The sequence below is a fragment of the Melozone crissalis genome, unplaced genomic scaffold (assembly GCF_028551555.1).
Source record: "Melozone crissalis strain CALT ecotype California unplaced genomic scaffold, PUWL_Pcris_2 ptg000004l_1, whole genome shotgun sequence".
NCBI classification, from domain to species: Eukaryota; Metazoa; Chordata; class Aves; order Passeriformes; family Passerellidae; genus Melozone; species Melozone crissalis.
In genome coordinates, this window is record NW_026535782.1 from 38,270,158 (window position 1) to 38,292,420 (window position 22,263).

Genomic DNA, 22,263 nt, shown 5'->3' on the forward strand with positions numbered 1-22,263 from the left:
CCCAAGCTAAACCCAAGCTCGCTCTGTGTAGCTCTAGGCTGGGTGTCATTGCTCCACACATGCAAATCTAAAGAGAACCATATATAGATTGTTAGGTGGCTCTGTTGATCCTGGCACAGATAATGTCATTTACAGATAACATTGGTGTGTGTTACCTCACCATGCTTTCCATTACTTCAGCATCTAAGAGATCCTAAATTTGCTCACCCCACTTTCTATGAGGCTTTGCCTAGATATAAAATCTTTAGGAAGGCGAGAGAGAATTTTTGAAGTGGAATGCAGAATATGATCTTAATCTCTGCAAGAAAGCTTTTCTACTCATTAACTGATCTATCTTTTTCTCAAGACAATTGCATATTGAGAAGGACTTCCCTTCTGTACCTTCTCTTCATATCTCCCCTAAATAAATATGTTGATTTATGCTTATGTTTTAACTAACAAAATCATGTCTCCAGGTTTTTTATAAACCAGTAAATAAGCCAGTCACTCTACTTTTCCTCACTCTTTCTGCTTTTTCATTACTTTAATTATCTTATTCCAAAGCAGCCCCACTGTAAATATGAAGCACTTATGTGTGAAGTTCTTTTGTTTACATTATAAAAAAGGCCCATCCACCACAATCTACCAACATCACCAAACCAATTAAAAGGGTGTGATCTAAAATTTCTCTCTTTACTGCCAGAAATCCCTAGTCACACCTTTTTCCTTTTTTCACTGTCATCTAAATTATTTCTGAAAACATATCAGACATCCTCATCTTCAGCTCTCTGTTCTGAAGTAGTTTATGTTATCAGGTATTTGTGCATAGGCTTTTTTTTAATGAACTTAGCTATTATCAGTCAAATCGTCCAAAAATTCTTTAGGATACTTGCTGTCATTATTATGCTAAGTCTCTGTTCATAGAAAAGAGTATACAACCCAAGCTGATGTCCATATTCTAAATAAAACATGTTTTCTCTATTTCACACTTTTCCTTTTTAATGTTGGATGGGATTATGGGTGACTTGCCCTGTTTTAGTCTAATCATACTTGCCATTGGCTCATCCTCAGGAACACCAACTTTTTCCCTAAACAAAGACATCAGTTTCTCTCTTTTCAGACTACTTTGCCACTGTATCCTTCTATCTTACTATTTTCAGCTCAATAGGCAATGCTTCCTGATTTGTGTTCTTGTATTATTTTGCCTCAGGTGATTCTCTTTCCGGCTTAAACTGGTGGAGAGAGATGGTGGTGGGGCAGAAGCTGGTGCAGAGATGTGGTGAGAAAGGGATGAATGGAAAGGTAGATTATTGGAGATGGAGTGATGGGGAGAGAGAGGCAGAGAAGGGGGAAACAGTGGGAACAGGTGGGCAGAGAAACCAAGAGAGACAGATCAGAGGAAAGGGGAAGAAAGAAATGGAGATATTAAAGAAAGACCTCTATGCTCCAAATTGATAGATTTCAGTAATGTAATATGTTAATGAACATATTTTTCTCCAACCAGTTCAGCCAGAAGTCACATATGAATAGTAATTACTTCAGCAGATGAAAATTATTGCACAAATGTAAAACTTCACCATAGACATGAATGGATTGATGATATTCATCTGAGAAAGGAGCAGTTTTAAATCTTGTTCAGTGCCTAAACAAATGAAACCTACAACCAACACATTCATAACTGCACAGTTCTGCTAAGTCTATAAAATCACAGAATACTCTGAGAAGTTCGAAGTCCTGTACTTCGAAGCCCATGCCACAGAGAAAACTGCAGGTCCACTTCAAACAGCGTTAAGGCTTCTGAACCTACCATCACAGCACTCTAACACATTTCTTACTCATTCAAAATGTTGTCGCACAAAACCAATTTAATTGAAAGTAGTGGTTCAGAAAGGTTTCAATATAGTACAAACAGAACATTCCCTTACTTTGTAACAAATTGCCTTTAGAATTCACTAAAGTATTTGTCTTCCAAATTTTGAGTCTCTGGTAATTCCACTTTCCTATGTGAAATTTAAACTAAGAATCATTCTGAACTGGGGGTTTTTCATGTTGACTTTTAAGTTTTTTAAACAGAAAAGAACAGAATGTGAAACTAAAATTGATTACAATGGGAAGATTAAACTTAAAAGTAACCTTATACCATCATTCTGTTTCCCAAGCAAGTGTCATGTCCAACACTGCTTGTACATTTTGGACTTAAAATCTTTAATCTCTTTGAATATTTTTATGTAACTCTGCATAATCTTTGGTCTGGGGAAAAGTACATGCTGGGTAAACCAGTTATTACAGAAGTCTCTTGGGATAAGACCAGAGACTTGAACCTGAACCTCCACATCAGAGGTGAATTACAGAGTTATCAGCTTAACTACTGTTTAGGGCTCTGTTAAACTCCATGCTCTTTGTGTGGTCAGAAACTTAGACCACAGCAAGTATAAAAACAGCCACAGTTCAACAAGAAAAGCTGGGGGTTTTTTTTAATTGAAGATGGCTTTTCATGCACTACTACAGACATACAAACACTTCTATTTTCTTGAAAAAAAAATATTGATTGGGAGGGAAGAGGACATGCACCTTCGACATCATCATATTATTGATGCATGCCTCTAAGGAGAGGAACTTGGCTCTTTTCACTGAAGCATAGATCTATAAACCAGACACATAACTACCTAAGTGTGACTTAGCTCATTTCAGGATTTTTCAGTGTTTCCTATGTAGAAGACATAACTCAAACTTATTTGCAAAATGTCTTCAGTATGTTTTCTCCCACTTGCATTATTTTCTGGAGGATGGTGATACCCAGTCCTGTCTCATTAGCATTGAAGTAACATCCCGCAATAGAAAAAAAAAAAAAGAGATGTGTGAAGATAAAGTGAGCAATTATTTACATTTAAGTTTTTAAGCTGTAGTGGAAAATACTGCCCTATTGAGAAATTGATAGGCTAGCTCACTATTGATTAACAGTGAAACACATAAACACAACTTGATAGTGTTTCAATTGGAAAAGAGAATCTAATAATCAAAGCACTAACAGAATTGGAGATGTGTAATATTTAGTGCAGTAACACTCAGCTATACAATATCATTAATGTGGTCAGTGTATAGTTACAGAATGCATTGCTGTTAGCCAAAGGCATTTTCTTCATTTGGAATGTGAACTAATGCTTAGGTGTGCAAGTCTTCAGCTGTTATGGTCAGAATAAATGATCCCAGCTTCAGCCTGAGAATCCATTTGAATGGATGAGGCAAACTTCTCTTTGCATACTGTAATTGCTGTATGTGCTTACTGACCCCAAAACCTGCTCAAAAAACAATCACTTGAAAATTACGGAAAAAAATCAGGTACTGTATTACATACAGCCAACTTCAGCACAGCAGCACAACACCAAATTAAGAGACATATTACACTCCAAATGAGAAGTTAAAGTCAGGCTACTTTTTCCTTTTCTGACAATTTTTAAGGTGGGTCACAAATCTCTAATCTTAATTCCAGGTGTTACCAGGTTTCTAAGAATTTTCAAATCTAGCTAAAACTTCTTTGCATGATGCCCATGAAAACTTATAACATCTTTAGAAAGAAATTCTTCATATAGGAATCAAAAATGGTTTAAATGAAAAACAACTATTTTAATCATTCCTATTATTGTCAAGTCCTGTATGCTCAGATGTGTAATAATGTACCCTAATGGAGTTGAAAAGGGAAAGAGATTTGTCATCAAAATTATACTGCATTTGCCTGCAATGATCTGAATGTTAGGCCGTGTGACTAAAATTGCAGAAGTATGCCCTGAGCAGTGCTCTCACAGTCAGGACAGCCTCCCTTGCTGCTCTGGAAAATTCAAAATAGTTCCTGACAACTCCCTACGTGAGTGTCAATTCAGCTGCTTTGAAAGGTAGCATCTGCCTTATAGTTACAGTGGAAAGAAAGCCATCCTTTGCTGAGTTCTGCATGCTTTACCTGAGGTTCATCTGATGCCCAGTAAATTTGGTAGCACAATACTGTGAAATTAATCTGGTACATAGATTGCTTTCTATGGAGCAGAGAAAGAAAATCCCCAAAGACCCAACTCTTCAGGAATATAATGAATTGTCAGTTTTAGCAAAAGGCTCATTTTCATGGGGAAAACCTCAGCTGTATTCTGGACTTTTCCAAGAATCCCAGAAGACTACAATAATGCACGCTGAATGACAGCTGCGTGGTGATACAGCACCTCACAAGTCAAATGAAACTTATCTACAGAGATGCATATTACGAGCTGACCTTCTTCAATAATTGCTCTTGATTCTTCTTTAGGAATTGTGACATCAAATGGTGTCATCAAAAATGGTGACATCTTGTTAAATTACATCAAAAATGGTGCAATTTAACAAAGTCAGATTTTCAAAGGAGATTTGGATAATTAGCTACTGAAGATTAGACAAAGTAGTAAACTTTAAAAGAAAGAAGTCTAGACATTCTGGCTCTATCCTTTAAAAAATAATCCTGAGGACTGCTTTCTCACTCTTGACTGAGCTTTTTTTAAGCCCAAGAACATATTTCACCAGAAATACCACAAAACGACTGAGTTCCTTCCTTCTGCCATTTTTCAGAGATAGTGGGTTTGGTTTTGGCATTTTCCTAAGTAGCCAGGCAAATTCATCCACACATGCTACAGGTCTCTTGGGCAAAGACCACACAACATCCAACCACCTGCATTTATTTTCTTGTCACTCTCTTAATAAATTCATTTGCCACTTCAAAGGTTTTCATCGGTCTTTGAGGAAGGTTCTGAAAATGGACCTCTACTATTTTGTCCAGGAAATTACCATGCCCTACTTTGTAAATCAGTCCTGTATCCCTGATCTTATATTTTTCATCAGTATTGTGTCTGTTCTTTCAAACTACCCAATGAATTCTGCTTTATGTTCAATTTTTCCATGCCACTTCCAGCCTAGTGCCTTCTGCATTTACCAAAGTCATTAACCTAGATATCTTATTTTTTTTCATTTGGACTCCCTGGCCTTGAAGTGAATACCTGCAGCAAGGTTCTCTTTTTCAAGCAATCTCAGGATTCTTCACATCCTTTCTTCCCCCTTTCAGGCTGGGCATCACAGTAGTAGTGGGAAAGCAAGGGATGATAATGAGAAAAAATCCTATGAAAACAATATTTGGTTACTGAGGGAAGGGAAAGAAATCTCTTCATCTCTTACCACCATCATAATTAGCTGATTTATTCCCTGGAGATTATCTACTGAAATAGGCAGCCTAACAAGGAGGATGCTCCCTTGGCATTTTAAAAACGAGACACTTCTAAACAAGTGCTTTTCTCAAAACTCAGTCTGTGTCCTGTTACAACCAGCTGAGCTTTAAAGCAAAAGAAGGAGCACAAACATTGCAACAGTTCATGTCATAGCAAAGACTACTCAGGCACTGGAGGCAGATGACAAGATTTCTGCTACTTTTACTCCTTTTATACTATTTATGTCTGTGTAACTCTTTCTTACTTGAATGACAGAGACATAGATGCTCAGTGCTGAAGCTCCTCTCTTTGTTTGGTTAGGCAGTAGCAACACAGTAAGTACCACAGACCAAGAACAGCCTCCCTTCTGAAGTAACTCATTAGTTCTGGTCCACAGCTTAAGTGAGAAAATCATACACATCCCATTTATGCCTCAAACTATCTTTCTAGGGCATAAGAGGAAACATTCCATCACTAGGGAATGACCTTGCTGTTTCCCACAAGAGAAGAGAGGAAATAACATCTTTCCCCTACACATAGCTCTTTCATTTCATCTTCACACTTGACTTTCAACAACTAAAGTTTGATTTTTCTTGCCTCACTTTTGCTGTTTCACATAATATAATGGGAATCTTGTGCAAATGAGTATCACTAGTCACTAAAAAGAAAAAAAAACAGGAAAAAACCATCCTCCAGTATCTTAAATTCTACATAATGTCTCATAAACATACTAGATACACATCAGGAGTTGTAGTTTTTCCTAGATTATTAGAGATGTCTCAAATTTCTTTGTGTTCAATTCACCACCATATGGGTAGTCCATATTTACAATCTCAAAAGAAATACATTTTTCTCTGGAAAAAAATACATTTCTGTGGAAATATATACATTACTATATACAAAAGGAGTGTATTAAAATTCGTTGTGATTGCAAAGGCAAGGATTAAAGTTCTGATGCTCAGTCACCCTACTAACACATCAGTATTAATAATAGTGTTAATCACATTATTTCCTTTTATTGTGCAATGAATGATCTTGAAGGCCTATCCCTTAGAATGGGGATGATTGAATAAAAACTTTTTGTTTTGAAAATCAAAGGTATTAAAAAGCACATTGGTATTTATTAAATCAATTAAATAAGGTAAGAACAGGAACAGCAGTTTAATGCTGCACCACAGAACTGCATTGTACCCATGCCTGTTCTCCAAAAACAAACCTCCAAGTATCTGAACAGATCTTTATGCATTTGAACGTATAAATGCTACTTAATTTACAGAGAATGTTCTTCACATAATACTTCATTAAGATGTGAAACCCTTGCTGTGAGATGTCATGAATGCTAAAAATTTGCATTGCTTCAAAGACCAATTGAACAAATGCACAGAAGAAAAAAATCCATTGGAGCTATTTAATACAAAGACAATACATCTGTTGTAGAAAGCTGCTGTAAATTGCTAAAAGCTGTGAGAGTACACTGGAGAAACTGTTACACACTACATGTTTGCTTTGCCACTATATTCTTCTAAGAACAGGCTCTTGACTCACAGTCAAAACTGGAGACCACTCCTATAATTTTATACTAACTATATTAATCCTGTGAAAAATGAGCTCTTTGAAGTCACCAGATGGAAACACCAATTCAACACAAACTTCTCACCATAATCTCAGAGTGCTTCAGTCAGCATTTTTAAATGCAGATATTAAAACCCTACCCAGTAACTGAAGTACAGGGACAGTAAACTCATTAATGCTGTGAAGCAGTCAGATACCATAGTGACAAACATCACCAAAAAAAAAAAGCCCGGGAGAAATATTAATCATTCTTTTTCTAGAGAAGAGTTTGAATTTTGTGCATAAAATGAGGCTCAGGGGTAAACACTGAGTATTAAGGCAAAAATACTGAATAACTGCTTATTTAATGAGCACTGTCTATCCTGGGCCACAAGTGAAGAAAATACTACAGATTGCGTCATTAAAATAAAAACATGTAATGCCTGCATTCAGTGGGATACATAAAAACTTCACTGGCAACCTTAATGTTATCATTCATAAAAAAAGAAAACTAAAACACCTGAAATTTCACCCTGTAGTGTCATCTTGGAAAACTTGACTAGATAATTTATCATAAGCACTTCTTCCACTTAAACTAATGTCATGACTGGTGGCCCTTTATTAACCACTATTATAGGAATTTATTTTAGCACTAAAAGAAAAGGAGACCGTTTGCAAATGCATTTCACAAATATAGCAAGGAAATATGAAAATGTCAGGCTTTGAATGAAAACTATTTCAGTACATATATATTTTCTTTCAATTCTGCTGAATGATTTTTTCTTTATTCTGCCCTGTTCCTCATAGCTCATCTCCTAAACTCCTCTCGCTGTCCTCAGTGCTGCTAACTGCCATGGTCAGTCTAAATTCTTATTCCTAATCTCAATGCTTCTACCCATTTCCTTTACCAATCATTTCTTTTCAGAGTTTAACATACAGCCTGCTTGCAAACCACCCCAAATACCTTGATTCAGGTCTTCTCCTGTCTTCTACCCCCATTTCCTCACCCAGAACATATGCTTATTCCATACCTTTAGAGGCTTTATTTTCTGCTTATGACACGATGCCTCTCTCTCTGAAATCACGACTTGCATGGTCTACATGAAAGTAGGAATATAGGGGATAGATTTAACTGTTGTGACAGGCAAACAACAGATTTGTAATATGTATGTATAGTACACGTCGTATGCTTTATTTGGTCCTTTGAAGCATTACTTGTGCACATTATGTGAGAATATCCCAGGCAGATCTACCACTTGGTTATGCAAGAGACTGCTCTGCACTAAATGTGCACAAAACAGGAAGCGGGGTGATTGCAAATCACTTATGAGCATATTTTGACAAATTAACTATCCAGATGACAAGAAGGACATGAAAGTGCATAAATAATTACTTGAGAAAGCTGAAAACTAAAAATAAGCACAAATTATGTTTTTAAGAAACCTTACCAATGACTTAATTGAGATTCTGGGGTCAAACTGCTAATACGAATATGCTGGGGATGTTAATTTGCAAAAAATAACCTAGAGATTCACTGTTCATATGGAGTGACATCTAAAAATAGAAAACAATGACCCTAACAAGTCAGTAAGTAAACACTGAAAACATTAAACTCAGGAGTTAATTTTCAGAATACCAGTAAAAACTACACTGGAAAGTATTATCATGAAGGTTTAAAATTCAAGCAATATGCAGTGCTGAAGCAAGCAAAATTCAAGCAATATGCAGAAAATACCTAGTCCAAAAGACAGTCCCAAATGTGATTTATAAAACTCTTCCTTTTTCTTATTTTCTCCAAAAGGCATCTATCTCTTGGACACGTCTCATGCTGTGACAGTGTGAATATTTAACAACTTAACCTATTTCAGCACTTATCCAGGCTATGAAGGATTAGGAGAAAATCCACATACCAATCACACCATTCCCACAGGAGAAAGAAGTTACTAATGTGTGAATTCAAAGACTAAGTGTAATATTTTGGTTTTGTAATGACTAACATGCCAGAAAAAGATGTACAACACAAAAAACTGTCCAACTCCAGCAAAAGAACCTGCAGTGGTGTAAGAGGCTATCCACTCCCAGCTGAAGGGCTACACAAAGTTTCTGCCTGAATTTCATGAGACCCCAATGAGCCCATTTCTCCAGCCTCTCTCAGTCCGGGTCCCTCCTTACAGCAATTTCTCATATGAATGTTTCTGCTGCAGTTTGGTGTCATCTACAAACCTGCTATATGCAAAATGTTGCAATCAATACTGGCCCTTGAATCCTGAGGAAACTCTCTAGCAGATCCTAGCAGTTGGATTTTGTACTGTCAATCACACCCTCTCACAGTCCAACCAAGTTTCAACCCATCTTATCATCCTCTTATTCATCATAAGCTTAGTAAATCCATGCTGGCTATTGTTAGATGTGTTCTCACCCTTTGTGAGAGCAGAAGTTACATGCATAAGGATACACTCTGGAACCTTCTCGAGGACTTAGAATACACTGATGAGCCAGGTGACACCAGAACCATCCTTTTGCTCTTCCAAACCATGGGCACGACTGTGGTAACAGCATTGCAAAAGTCCCATACCTTCTTGGTGCTTTCACATGGTCCTCACAGCACTAACTCCATCATCCCACACAACACAACCAACAAACTCCAACTCTCTTCCTACCCACCCAACCCACCCCTTTATAGCACTCATGCTTATTGGACACAGCTGTGGCCTATTAAGGGCAGGCCTGCTCCTAATCTTTAGTGATTAGTACAGCTGCAACTCCTCAGGGGTGAGACTGCCTTCTGCACTATCTCTATTTTCTTACATTCTATCCCCCCACACATGACATTTTCCTTTTTCAGTCATCAGAAACTTCCCATGTTTGATACAATCCTCCAAAAATTAACAGTGACCTCACAGTAATATGGGTTCCTCAAATGTAAATGTTCCCCTGATCTTCCTCTACTGTGGGGACTGTTTCAAAAGCTGGCAAGTCAAACTTTATAACCAACTAACCAAAGCAGAAAAGATAACGAGTCATTGCCTTGTCCATGAGCTTTGTCACTGGGTCTTCTGCCCCACCAAGCACTGAGTCCATATTTTCTTTTGATGTCAACGTATTTACTTTTGCCTTTCCTATCTTCCTAAGTTTCAACTCCAGCTCATGTTTTCTAATTTGTTTCTTGTACACTTGGAGCATTTTCAATAAACCTCATGTGATACAACATCGTGCATTTGAAGCAATTTTCATGTCTCTCTAACTTCAACCATCCAGAATTCTGCCCCTTGGCCAGCTAATCTACCGATCATCGATCAGTACCTACTTTCTACTGCTTCTGAATTAACCCAAACCAGCTATACAACACAGAAGGAAAGAAATTCCACCTAAATTTAGCTTCAACCTACCTATATATAATTTTTAATATATTCTACATATACTTTCAATTACAATTGTTTTCCTGTTCTTCAATGTTTACCTACAAAAATATTTAAATAAGGGATGTGTTTCATCTTAAAATAATTCAATATCTACTTTGGGGTGAGCTCAGGCACTCTCTATGCCCCCTAACTGACTAGATCTCCATTACCTGTAATAGGAACTTAGACACCTGGCACTGACATCAACACCTACAAAGACATAGCTACCACTGGCTGTTTTAAAGAGGAACTAAATTGCACTCAAGACATCATTTTGAACATTTTTTTTCTTGCTCTAGAAAATGTATGTGCAATACATAGGAAACAGTGTAAAATGATTATAATAAAAGTATAACCTTGTGGAATTAAATCTCACAGAACCTTTCTCACAGTAGATACCTGTACATTATTAGAAATTCATAGATGTTAAGTGAGGTGCAGAACACTTGTTGTATTACTTCTTAATGCAAAGTGATCATACTGAAAATACTGCCACCAGGAAAAAGTAATTAAAAATAAAAAAGGCCTTCCAATAAAGGCTAGAAGGTTTAAAAAAATGTATTCCCTACTTCCCAGAAGTGTCCATGTACTTGAAAATGTCATATGAGTAAGCAGAAATTAACACTACTTACTACTTACTATTTAAAATTAAAAGCTGTCAATATATTTCACTTTCAAATATTAGTATAGGATTAGGATGTGTATTCTAACTGGAAATGGCCAGCAGAGAAATTCCATGGCAGAAGGGAATTCCAGCTGCAGAACTCTTGTATCTGTCACTTCCCCAGGTGAGCAGACTAAGCTTGCTGAAGAAAAGGCACTGTAACTGCACTCTACATTACACTGTCGCTTACAGATTATATACCAGTTGCATAAATTAAAGCAGTTTATAGGATGCTTCAACTAGTGCCTTTGTCAGGAAAATAAAAAAAAATTGCCAAAAGCTATAAGCACTCCTTAGCAGCTCATCCAGGAATGCTCATACAAACAGAAATTGAGGCAAATAAAAAAATCTACCTGTAGAGTTTTGGAAACATGGCTATGTCCTGGATCCCTACTGCAGTGACTGTGAAAACACCTGCCCTAAAAGCATCTGTATTTGTTCTTCGTGACATTTCCAACTTTCACAAGATAGCAGACCTTCCAGATTACATAATTCTTCATTCCCTTTCGTTTATTTCCCCTTTTAGTTCCACTATAACATTACTACTTAAAAAACAGTAATGTCATGTCAATGTCAAAAATTTACAAAGCAGCATTAATTCTACTGAATTACCAAACCTCTAAAATTATAAATGGGGAAATATACAGGAGGGATGGTCACAATGACTTCATAGGGTCCTCTGTGGAATTAGACACTAGCCATCTAGTGGCTAAGGATTCTATACGAATTCTAAAGGTATTGTTTTAAGTTACAGTCACTTCAATCTTCTGAAGGTTGTTCCTTACCCTCTCCTTTTGACACCTTTGTCAAACTGCCCTTACTAGTCTGCCTGGTTCCATCATAAGCTCCATCAGTCCTCCCAATACAGTCACCATATCTTGATCCTATCTATGGGCAGATAAAATTACCTTGGTAGATTTTACACTAGATCTACAGTTCTTGGTGGTCAATTTTTGCATTTGGTCTAACACTTAGGAAAATTAATAGAACATACACTTCACCAATACTCAGAAAACTATTTCTGGAGTAAGGAGATGTGAGAAGTTTATCCATTGAGTTTAAGTACAGAGCTTAAATCTGGGATCATACTGAACTCCTAGGGAAGATTTATTACACAGACTTCGTGAATTGCCTTGCCTTAACCATCTATCTATAACCTGGATATTGTTATATTGCTACCTTTACATATTGTAAATATTTCAAACTAGAGAAGAAATCTAAGGAGTTCAATAGATAAAATGTTGTCTGAACTTTGATTGAAAGCATTTATCCAAAAGAAGACTAAAAATAAATCTAAAAAGGGTGGAAGATAACAAAACAAAGGCTAAGAGAAGCTCACATATTTGCAAGGGAAAGTAGAGTCAATGCATCAATCAACTATCACTAATACCAAATAGCATAAACTAACTGTTGTCCTGATTATTAGTTTGCATTCAATACTGAAAGGCAAAAAGAAGAAAGATTAAATATGTCCTCAAAAGAATTAAATTAACTTCTCCAACAGGATAAAGAAGGGAAGTGGGAAATCTGGGAATGCTGGGCTCTGCTGAGGACATCAGTACAATCCCCTTCATTCATTAAAAGTAGTATAACTAAAATTAGAAATAAATATAGAGTTACTGGATGCCGTATTGAACTATGTAATAAATACTTTCCATTTTATTATCTGTGCTGGTTGTCTGAAATAAATACCTTGGAATTATGTGAGCCCAGAGCTCTGGAACTGCAAGTCTCACATAACACTATCTTGTTAAGTTCCCCTTACTTTAAACAATGCTAGCTGTAATGAATAACAGAAATAGATCCCTTATTCTTGTTAAGTTGGTCCATTTGTTATTCAAATTATAATATGAAAAAGCTTTAAAACTGTTAACTAAAGCTTCATAAAGTATTTCAACATTTTAAATACTTCCTGCTCTACAGGACCTACCAAGTGTGATCTGTTTTCACAAAGGAAGCTGAATGAATCAGAGGGCTGTGCACAAGGACAGAAGAGGATCTGTGTGGTTTTCAGCACACACTGAGGCCATCAGGCTAAACTGTGGCTTTGCTGCAAGCAAGACACTGCTCTGAGAAACAGATGAGGAAACAGATTGCAACTCCCAGACTGACAATCTGCTTGCCGTGTTTCTTACACTTTGGAGGAGAAATAACTTGGGCCAGGCCTACACATGGTGTAGCTGCGCTAAGTAAGGCTGAGCAAAGAACGAAACCATTCCCGGCCACAGTGCCAAGCGTGGAAGGGGAAAGAACCAGCTCCAGGCAGGCTGCTCCACCCTCTCATGCTGTGTAATGGCAGCAGCCAACCGAGAGCAAAAAAGGGCCAATTCAACCTTCCCTACTACTCTGTGCCAGTTCATATTAATTAATATTCAATCCCACAGTCCCGTTAAAAAACCAAAGCTCTTTTAACGTGTTCAGTTTAAAAAGACTAAAAATCAACGTATAACAAAAAACTATCCATTCCTGCTAGTAACATGGAAGAAATGGGCATGTGCATGGCTACATGTGGCAAAATGAGGTAAGATCTCTGATATACATTAAAACCTTCAAAGTTATTTTTCCTAAAAATTCTTTGAAAGAAATGAAGGCTGTCTCTATCCAACAATGAAAAACTGCTGGTCAATTAAAACATGCTATGAATACAAAGATAATCAAATTAAGAAAATTAAAAATACCAGGTTTGTTAGAAACACTTTACTCTTCCTATGTGTTAAATCCTTTAATATGCATTTAAGAATTTGGGATACAGAAATTAATGATAAATTCTAGAGAGGCTTTGGGATTTTACTGTCAAGTTTTCATGTTTACACTGGAATAATATAAGAGCCAGTGAAATCGCATAAAAATATGTGAAAATTCTATTTGCAATCTGGAAAAAAAAACCATAACTCTAAACTTCAAAAACTTTTTTTTAGTATGAAACCTATTTAATATAATAATTTATGACAATTCCAGTGGAATTCACAAAGAAACAGAAAAAATAAATTTAGACTTAAGTCTTCTAAACTTTAAATGTTTTATGAGGTGTCTCAAGATAGTAAAAGAAGGCACCCCAGCCCTGCACGAATGTTTTGGGTTAGAGACCATAGGCAAAACATGTAGCACAGCTTTAGATGTCCTACTGTATCACGCCGGGAATTTAGATGTTATCTCCAGAGTTGCTGGTTCTTTGTCCAAGTCCATCATTCCATTCAGAAAACACCTGGGCACCTAAAGTACCACTAAGTACCCAAGTTTAAGCAACTAAATTACATCAGGTGTTTATTTAGGTTACTTGCTCTAGTATGTTGCAATGCTTTATGCTGATGTTTGCACCTGAAGAATTCACCCTCACTATACTGAGCCACAATCTTTACAATACAGAGCAAACTATGGATATTGAGGCAGGGGGCACAAACTACCCAGGGCAGCCCTCCAAAGCTTCTCCTGAGCTGAAATGAGTAACAGAGTCCACACAGTCAAACATCACTGATTTGTTGTCATTGTTGTAGATAAACCAATCTGGCCATGAGATATTATGTAGTAAGTATTACAGATATTTGGGTGCATATGAGGTCTTAATTAAGCATACATCATTTTTATATACTTTGCACATACTCTAAGCACGTGTTTAAATTCCCGCAGGAATTCCTTCGTACATTTATATGTGTGCTTAAACAGCCTTCCAGAACAGAGCTGTTTTCTTCAACTGTTGTCATAATTTAATGACTTAGGAATTAGAAGTCAGGCCTTTAAAATTTATATAATTTAGTCTGCAATTAGTATCAACAAATAGGTCCAGCTATAGAATACCCATACAAAAGTTTGCCCTCGTTTTCCCCCAAGTACCATAAAGCACATAAATTGTTAAGAAAAAAAAGTTGTTATAAAAATGTAAATAGGACATCAGAGCTCAGATAGTTTTTTCATTGGTTCAGATAACAATCAAAGCCTGCTTTTCAATTTATGAATATTAAATTTCATTCACAGGGCACATAATTCCTGTAAAGCCAATTTCGGCCAAAAATCATGTCTGTCCATAGAGCGTTCAGCCACATAAACTGAGTTGTCTTCAGCACTTGGAAGAAATCCAAAGGGACAACGTAGTCCTACTACCTAGACCAATGCATCAGGCACAATATTAGTCTATATACATGCTGAAAGAGTTGGACTTTTCCAAGCTAACACTAGAAACAGCACTGCCAAAAAAAGAAAGAAAGAGCAACATGGACCTTTCTCACCACAGTGGGATATGTACAGTCCTGGGGCACCATTTTTGAAACTGAGCAATAATTATGATCAACAAAACAGCAGGACTTACTGTCAAAATTACTCCTAAAAATTAAATAAAATTAAGAAAATTATGCCCCTATATTTTTCTCTGTTGCTTTTTTAAAATCAACTGTCAAAAGTTTTTATTCTAACAAACTGTATGCAAAGATACCAATATAGCTCTACTAGTAAACTTCCTCAGGTTTTCTATTTAAAAAAATGTTTGTATCCCCCTCAAATTCAAACTTTTATAGTGTACAAGTATGGCTTTTCTACAGCTTTGCTATTATCTGTAAGTGTTGATTTCCCAAACAGTATCAGGATGTTCATATGACTCTCACATTGTTTCCATGTTTTCTGTACCAAGATAGATCCAAGCTTAATCTTGCATGTCATTCTGGACTTAATCCATAATTAATGGCATCAGTTAGATCATGGAACATTTCCAAAGAAAAAGGAAAAAAAGCTATGTCAAAATACCTGTCACATATAATTCTTTCATGAAAAACATTTATTATAATGCACACTAGTTTCTGCTTTGAGCGTTCCTGCTGTACCCTCTAAAAAGTCCTATGTTCCATAGTGTGTTAGATTGTGAATATTTAAGCATCATTAATGATGCTTACTGAATTCTTTCTAAATTAGAAATATTTCATCATACAGCTGGATGCAGCATACAGCTGAAAGTTCACTCTTCATTTCTGAAGCTGTGTTTACAGAAAGCCATAGACATTCTTGTTGGCATTAGTAAGAAAAGCCATAAATTAAACAGTATATGTTTTACTCTGCTTTACTTCTCTTCAAGCTAAGTGCACTTCCAGGAAAAAAAAAAAAAAGCCAGTTGACTTTACAGCCTAAAATTCGTCAATCCTGAGTAACAAACAAGGGCTGTGATGACCCATCTGTATATACAAAACACACGTTCACGTGTTCTGTGTACACAACATACAACAGTGCTGTTTAATAAAGGGAGGCAAGCACAAGCACCCCCTCTGGATGTACAGAACTCACGATATACAACATGAAATTAACAGTGCAAGAATACAGCACAGGCACTAGCCCTGGAGAAAGCCTCTGCACAAACCATGTGTTAGAACTAGATTATAAATGGCCAGTCATTGTACTGAAGTGAACTTACTCCTGTACTTGGAAAAGTGGGTATCATATTTCAAATTCAACTGACTAGCTGGCACACTTCTTCCTAAGCAGCCTATTCGAGTACAGTACAAAAAGCAATCACATGGTGTGTTTTGATTTTGGTCAATGGGCTAGTAATTCAACAGTGGTGCAATAGCTAATTGAACAGGGGCACCACAGAACTTCGGTAAACTATGAATACCTGAACTGTTGTTGTTTACAGCACTAAACCTAGCTTTAAAATAGCAAGATTTTATAAAAGAGTTTAAACAGTATAATTTAGAGAGTTAACAATAAATTTTCCCTGATAGGGAACTTGGAAATAATATAAATATCTTGACAAGAAGGCACTGGCAAGAGAAGCACAAATATATTTTAATTTAATCAATTTCCATTGTGCTAGGCCTTTTCTTTCTTTAAGGAACAAAAAAAACCCAAACCAAACCCCAAATTTATTCAAGTTCTAGATCAACAGTGTTTCAGTTCATTTTTTCTTCTTTTGCTATGCCTAGTTTAGTGTTGAACACTAGGACTGGACTGTGTGCTGCAGACCTTCTCTGCTCTGAATACAGTCAGATGCCATAAATGATTGTGACAATGCTGTGACTTAAGAGCATGATGAAACTTATGATCAAAGCTATGCTGGAGATGGCAGGAGATACAACTAATGACTGAAGTTAAGCCGTATCACCCAACATGGGCAGTAACCCACTTTCACTCCACTAAATCCAGGTACCTTGAAAGTAATGCTGCTCTTACCTAACCTGCTCCCTAAGTTTTACACCTCCTCTGCCTCGATGATCTCCCACAAAAAAAGATTCTCTTTCTTTGTTTTGTAGGCTTATTACGATGGCATGCCTAATTTCCTCTGCAAGCAAGGGTAGAAGCTATGGGTGAGGGTATGGGGTGAAGCTATGTCTTTTTACACAGAATTCCACGATGCAATGCCTTGTCTGTGATAAACACTTCCATTTGTGATTAAAGTAGCAATTGGAAGATGGAAATATCAAAGGAAGGGTAATTAATACATTATATGTTTTAGCCCAGCAGTCAAAACATAAGTTCTGCACCACAGCTAGTAACAGAATGAACAAGGATCCTGCAGACGCATTGAAGGCAGGAAATTCAGTACCACTATGTTAATAAAATGACTGCCTGTGACTTTAAACCCTGGCATGCTTGTACTTGGCGAGAGAGTGAACGATTTATTGTTACTATGAAGGATGCGGGAATGGAAATGAAGATGAGAGGTGCGATGATAATAATGATAGGGAAGAACAGGTTAATATCCCCAGCATTTGATGGGGAACGATGTCCCTACCTCAATAAGCTGGATAAGGGAATAGCTCCAGATCCACTGCCCAGGATCCCTCCTTTCCTCCCAGAGAGGAGTTTCTCCACCAGAGCCACATTCCCAGTGCGAGCGGCTTCCAGCAGTTCCTGGTCCTTGCCCATGGTCGGGAACCAAGCAGCCCCCCACGGGAGAGCGGCACCCCGGGCCACTGCGGCCCCCTCCCTCCCTCCACAGAACGGTCTCCCCTCCCCAGACCCTGCCTCAGAGCAGAGCACAGCAGAGATTCCTGCAGTCCCTTCCAGACCAGCAGGAGCAGCAGCAGGAGGGAGGAGGAGAATCACCTCCTCCTAGTTTCACTGGATCATTTCTGGGTGGAGTGTGGAAGAAGGGGGGAGGGAGGGAGAGAGGGAGGACGAGGCCAATAAAGAACCTCCCCCCACTCCCATGGACACACAGCCCCGGCCGAGAGGATGGGGCGGGGGGAGCGGGCAGCCTCGGCCCCTATGGCCGGACGGGCCAGCGGGGATAACAACCCTCACAGATGGATAGACGGATGGACGGACGGACGGACGGACGGAAGCGGGGAGGAGCGGGCGGAGGGAGGCAGGGAGGAGGAGGCGCAGCCCTGCCGTGCCAGGCCCGTTGCTGAGGAGACGCGGCTGGCGCGCTCCCAGTGGCTGCCCGGGCGCGGCGCCCCCTCCGCCCGCCCCGGCGCTCCGCCGAACCCGCGCTCCACCGCGGCCGCCGTGCCCCCGCCCCGGCCCCGGCCCCGGCCCACCCCGCGCTCCACTGCGGTGCCGGCAGCGCCGCCCGCCCGCGCCCCGCCAGGTGCGCCGGCCTCGCCCCCCGCGGCGGCTCCGAGCGGCCTCAGGCAGCGCCGGGCCGGGGCCGGCTGCCCGCGCTGAGCACGAGGGGCCCGGGGGTCTGGGGAGCCGAGGGAGCCGAGGGCGGCTCCTGCGGCGGGCGCTGAGGGACGTGCGCCCGCCCGCGGGGCGATTGCCAGCAGGTGCGGGAGGGGCGACGGGCCCGTGGCACAGTGTGCGGAGCGGGGGTGCCAGCGGCGCTCCTGCCGTCAGGGGCGCGCCGGGGGCACGGCACGAACAGCGCCGGGGACACGGCACGAACAGCGCCGGGGGCTCCGCACGAATAGCGCCGGCTCTGCTGCGCGAAGCGGTGCGGGCAGACAGGAAAACCCGGGCCCCGCTGGGGTCAGGAGCGAATCGGGCAGGCGGGACTGCCGGCACCTGCCGCACGCCAGGGTCGCGGCTTCTCAGTATTTCCAAGGATAAGAAACACTGAGTATAGGTATAACTGAATATAATAATATAACTGAATATAACAATATATTTGGCATCAAATCCAGTGAGCCCTTCTGGACCTCCCGGTTCTATTACAGAGACCTTTTAAATTGTGTGACTTTTCCGGGCTCCAAAATTAATCATTCCTCGTGGATTGTGGGTTCTTTCAAGCCATGCTGAAAATTCTCAGTGCTGGCCAGCTCATAGGCAGATCCTTGCGAAATGCACCGTTTGATACCGTGCACGCGCAAGAACTAAATTATAGCCCCGTGTTCCTGTTTTAATTAGTATTTGGGGTAGGTAGGACCATAGGTAAATAAGTTATGATCCCTCACCCTCCCCCCACTGGGATCAGCGGCACTCTCCCATGTGTTCCCACTCTCCTCTTGTGTTCACAAGAAGCAACGGGAGCAGTGGCAAAATAACATTGTGTTAGGCAGAATTCTAATGTTATGTTTTCAGACAGTATTTATTACACCAAACCTATGGTACATTTAAGGCAGTGGAAAGGTCCTTGTTGATTTCACAAATGATTTGTTTTAGTCCCTGACAGTAACAGTTCTACAGATGTTTTTGTGTTTCTGATAGCTAACTAAGCAATTTTAATATCTTAAAAATTGATAGAAATTTCATTGTGGGGTCTGATTTTCTCTTAGAAAAGAAAAAAAACCCAATCCTTATGGAGACCTGTCATTTCAATAAAGTCATCCACAGAAACAAAACAGTATATTTTAGCTAGAAAATGTAATTTACATAGTTTTTCATTTTCAGGATGTAAAATGATGTCTTCTCCAATATTGTCAGCAGGACACAGAACTGAACGCATGCGTAAAATTATTAAGGACTCTAACTATAGCTTTTCTTATTGAGTCTGATATAAATAGCAATTTTAAGGCCTGATTCTGTGATCACAAGTGTCTCAATGTGGTTTGAATATATAAATGTGCAATCACATGAATTAGGATTTATAGTATAAGTCCTTAGCCACAGCACTCACAGTGGAAAACTGTAATTCAAAACCAACTAAAAAGTTGTGTCTTGTTGGCACCCACTTGAGCATTAACTAGTTCCAAAGAAGTTACCCATAAACTAAGAGCACCCCTGCATTCTGAATTTGTGTTAAGGGTGCCATAATTTCCCTGTTTTCCTCCCTTGCTTTTGATTTTGTAGGCAGTCACATGCATGGCCTGATAAACACCTTCTCACATGTATCCTCTGCATGCTCTGCATGAAAAGATTCCTTCCAGTTTGCTGAGAGCCTCGGAAGAGATGCCAGTATTTGGTGAGGAGCTAATTGTAAGGCAGGAGTGTGTGCATAAACCTGCACATTTGTGAAAAATTAGATTAGAAGCAGATGCTAAGGAAAATCTCAGGTTTTTAAGAATTTGTATTGTTTATGTGGTTGGATCAGCAGATGGCAAATATGACTCAGTATAAATGTTACATAATTCTTCTAGGGAAAATAAAATCTCAAGACTGTGCTCTAATTGAAATGATCGTCCAGAAAGCTGTTGAAGAACAGTAAGTAGAATCAGCATAGAAATATCAATGGAGCAGATGCATTCAGTAGCCAGCAAATTCAGAAAGATTTTGTGAATGTGGAAAGGCTCAAAACCCCAGTAAACCCATACCCTAGTGCCCAAAAAAACCTGTGAAGGCTGAATAGAAGATTTAGTTTCATTAACAAATACGGCAGAACAGAATAATTCCATCAATTTGAAAAGTGAAATGTAAGCAGCACTGTTTAATGGAAGAGTTAAATGTGAATAAGTTCTAAGGGTTACTGAAGAGAAGAATTGAGAACATGGGTTGGTCTGTTTCGAGAGATGAAATCGACAGTGGGCTGTAGTAAGAAAAACAAAGTATCTAGACTGAGTTGAATGTAAATGGCCAAACCCATTCATTAGATTAAGTGGACTCCTTTGTATTTTTAAATGTCTTACTTTTTTTGCTCTGGGTAATATCAGGACAAGACTGTGGAGTGTTTAAAGATGTATGTATGATAAATGAGGGAATTACACGCAGAATGTAGAAAAATAACTGTATAATTTGCAGTAGTTACAGATGAGAAAAATAATACGCGAAACAGCAAAGAGATCCTTCAAAATGTTGTATGTTTTTGAGTAGTGATGTTCCATATGACAGCATAATTTTGATTCTAAGGTTTTAGTATTTGTAAAGACATTTTAAGTTATGACCACTGCAGCTGTCAGTGTCTAAGTGGCATCACACCTTCAATCTCAGAATTTCTCTCAACACAACATATGCTTTACCTTCTGTTTTCTTCCATTTTCTAAAATACCAGAGAGAGCACTTAGCCTACCTAGAAATTCTTTAACTGGTTTCTCATTTGAAAGGACTAGAAGTGACTGTAAAAAGCAGGGAGTTTCCCTAATGTTTTTACAATGCAGCTATCACTCGGCTTTGTTCTCATATCAGGGTGACAGCTTCTTCATTTCTTCCTCCTGCAGCCTCCCAGAATTAAAGGCAAATTAAATGGGTGCTTTCTAACATTCCATGACTTTTCCCTCTTTTTTTCCAAGCAAATGCGTGGAAGAAAGTATGAAAAACTGAGTTGTAGGTATTGAAGAAAACACTAAATCCATGATATTAAAAAATAGTTGTGTAGAATAGCAAACATATTGACATCATATTTCAGGACTATGTATTATCAGTCCTCTCACGTAAAGATATAGGGAAGGCCTAAATCCCAATTACAAATTCTGAGGGGTATTCTGAAACAGAGCTTAAAATGCTAGAATAAACCATCAGCTCTTTTTGACAGCAGAAAATAAATTAGCATTAAATAGGCCTGATTATTATTCTAATTTTTGTGAAGGCTGCCCAAGAGAAAGCAGTATTTTTCATGCATCTGGGTGGCAAGTGTTTTTCAGTCTTGATATTGTCTTTTGCTCTTTAGAATGTATATCTATAGCATAAAAAAGAAACTGAGTTTCAAGCCATGAGCTCTTGAGGCCAGGTGTGAATGCCATCATGTCCTGGTTGCCTGCCAAGGTGGAACCTGGATGCAGGTGAGCCCTCCTCGGGGATAGGCTCAGCAGGTAGATGGCACAGTGGACATGGCCTCGGTTTGGAAAACTGGGACACACCATAATACTCACATGATGCTTAGTTTAGCTCTCACCACTGAAATATGCAAAAGGACTTGCATCCTCCCCCACTGTAAAAGAAAATTATAGAAACTGAGGGTACTAAAACTAACTCATGAGGGATATAAAAACACCAAGAGTTCTGTAGTCTTTAAAAACTGCATGGATTCTTGGATTCACCCAATTAAGTAGAAGCTGAAGTAACATGTGAGGAAAAAGCCATTTTTGACAACCACAACAATCCTGTCTCTGACCAAACAATTCTGACTGGATTCCATTTTCTATAAACACTTCCTTTCAAGCATGTTGGAAATTTGTATGGGAAAAGAATGGAAAACCAGTCCCTTGGTGATGTTGCA

The 22,263-nt window shown here is 38.9% G+C and overlaps 1 protein-coding gene across 8 annotated transcripts in view; it reads right to left on the reverse strand.

Annotated features, from left to right (window-relative positions):
• ANKS1B (ankyrin repeat and sterile alpha motif domain containing 1B) overlaps positions 1-17,719 on the reverse strand; it is a 406,799-nt gene extending 389,080 nt beyond the window's left edge. For 3 of the 8 annotated variants that reach the window (XM_054280419.1, XM_054280457.1, XM_054280411.1), the window contains exon 1: positions 17,524-17,715. In XM_054280419.1, the coding sequence (XP_054136394.1) occupies positions 17,524-17,657 (134 nt within the window). In that variant the 5' untranslated portion in view covers positions 17,658-17,715. Of the gene's footprint in view, positions 1-17,523 lie in introns of all 8 variants that reach the window. The other 5 variants (XM_054280464.1, XM_054280403.1, XM_054280386.1 and 2 more) reach the window with 5 other exon arrangements.
• Positions 17,720-22,263: the final 4,544 nt, after the last annotated feature.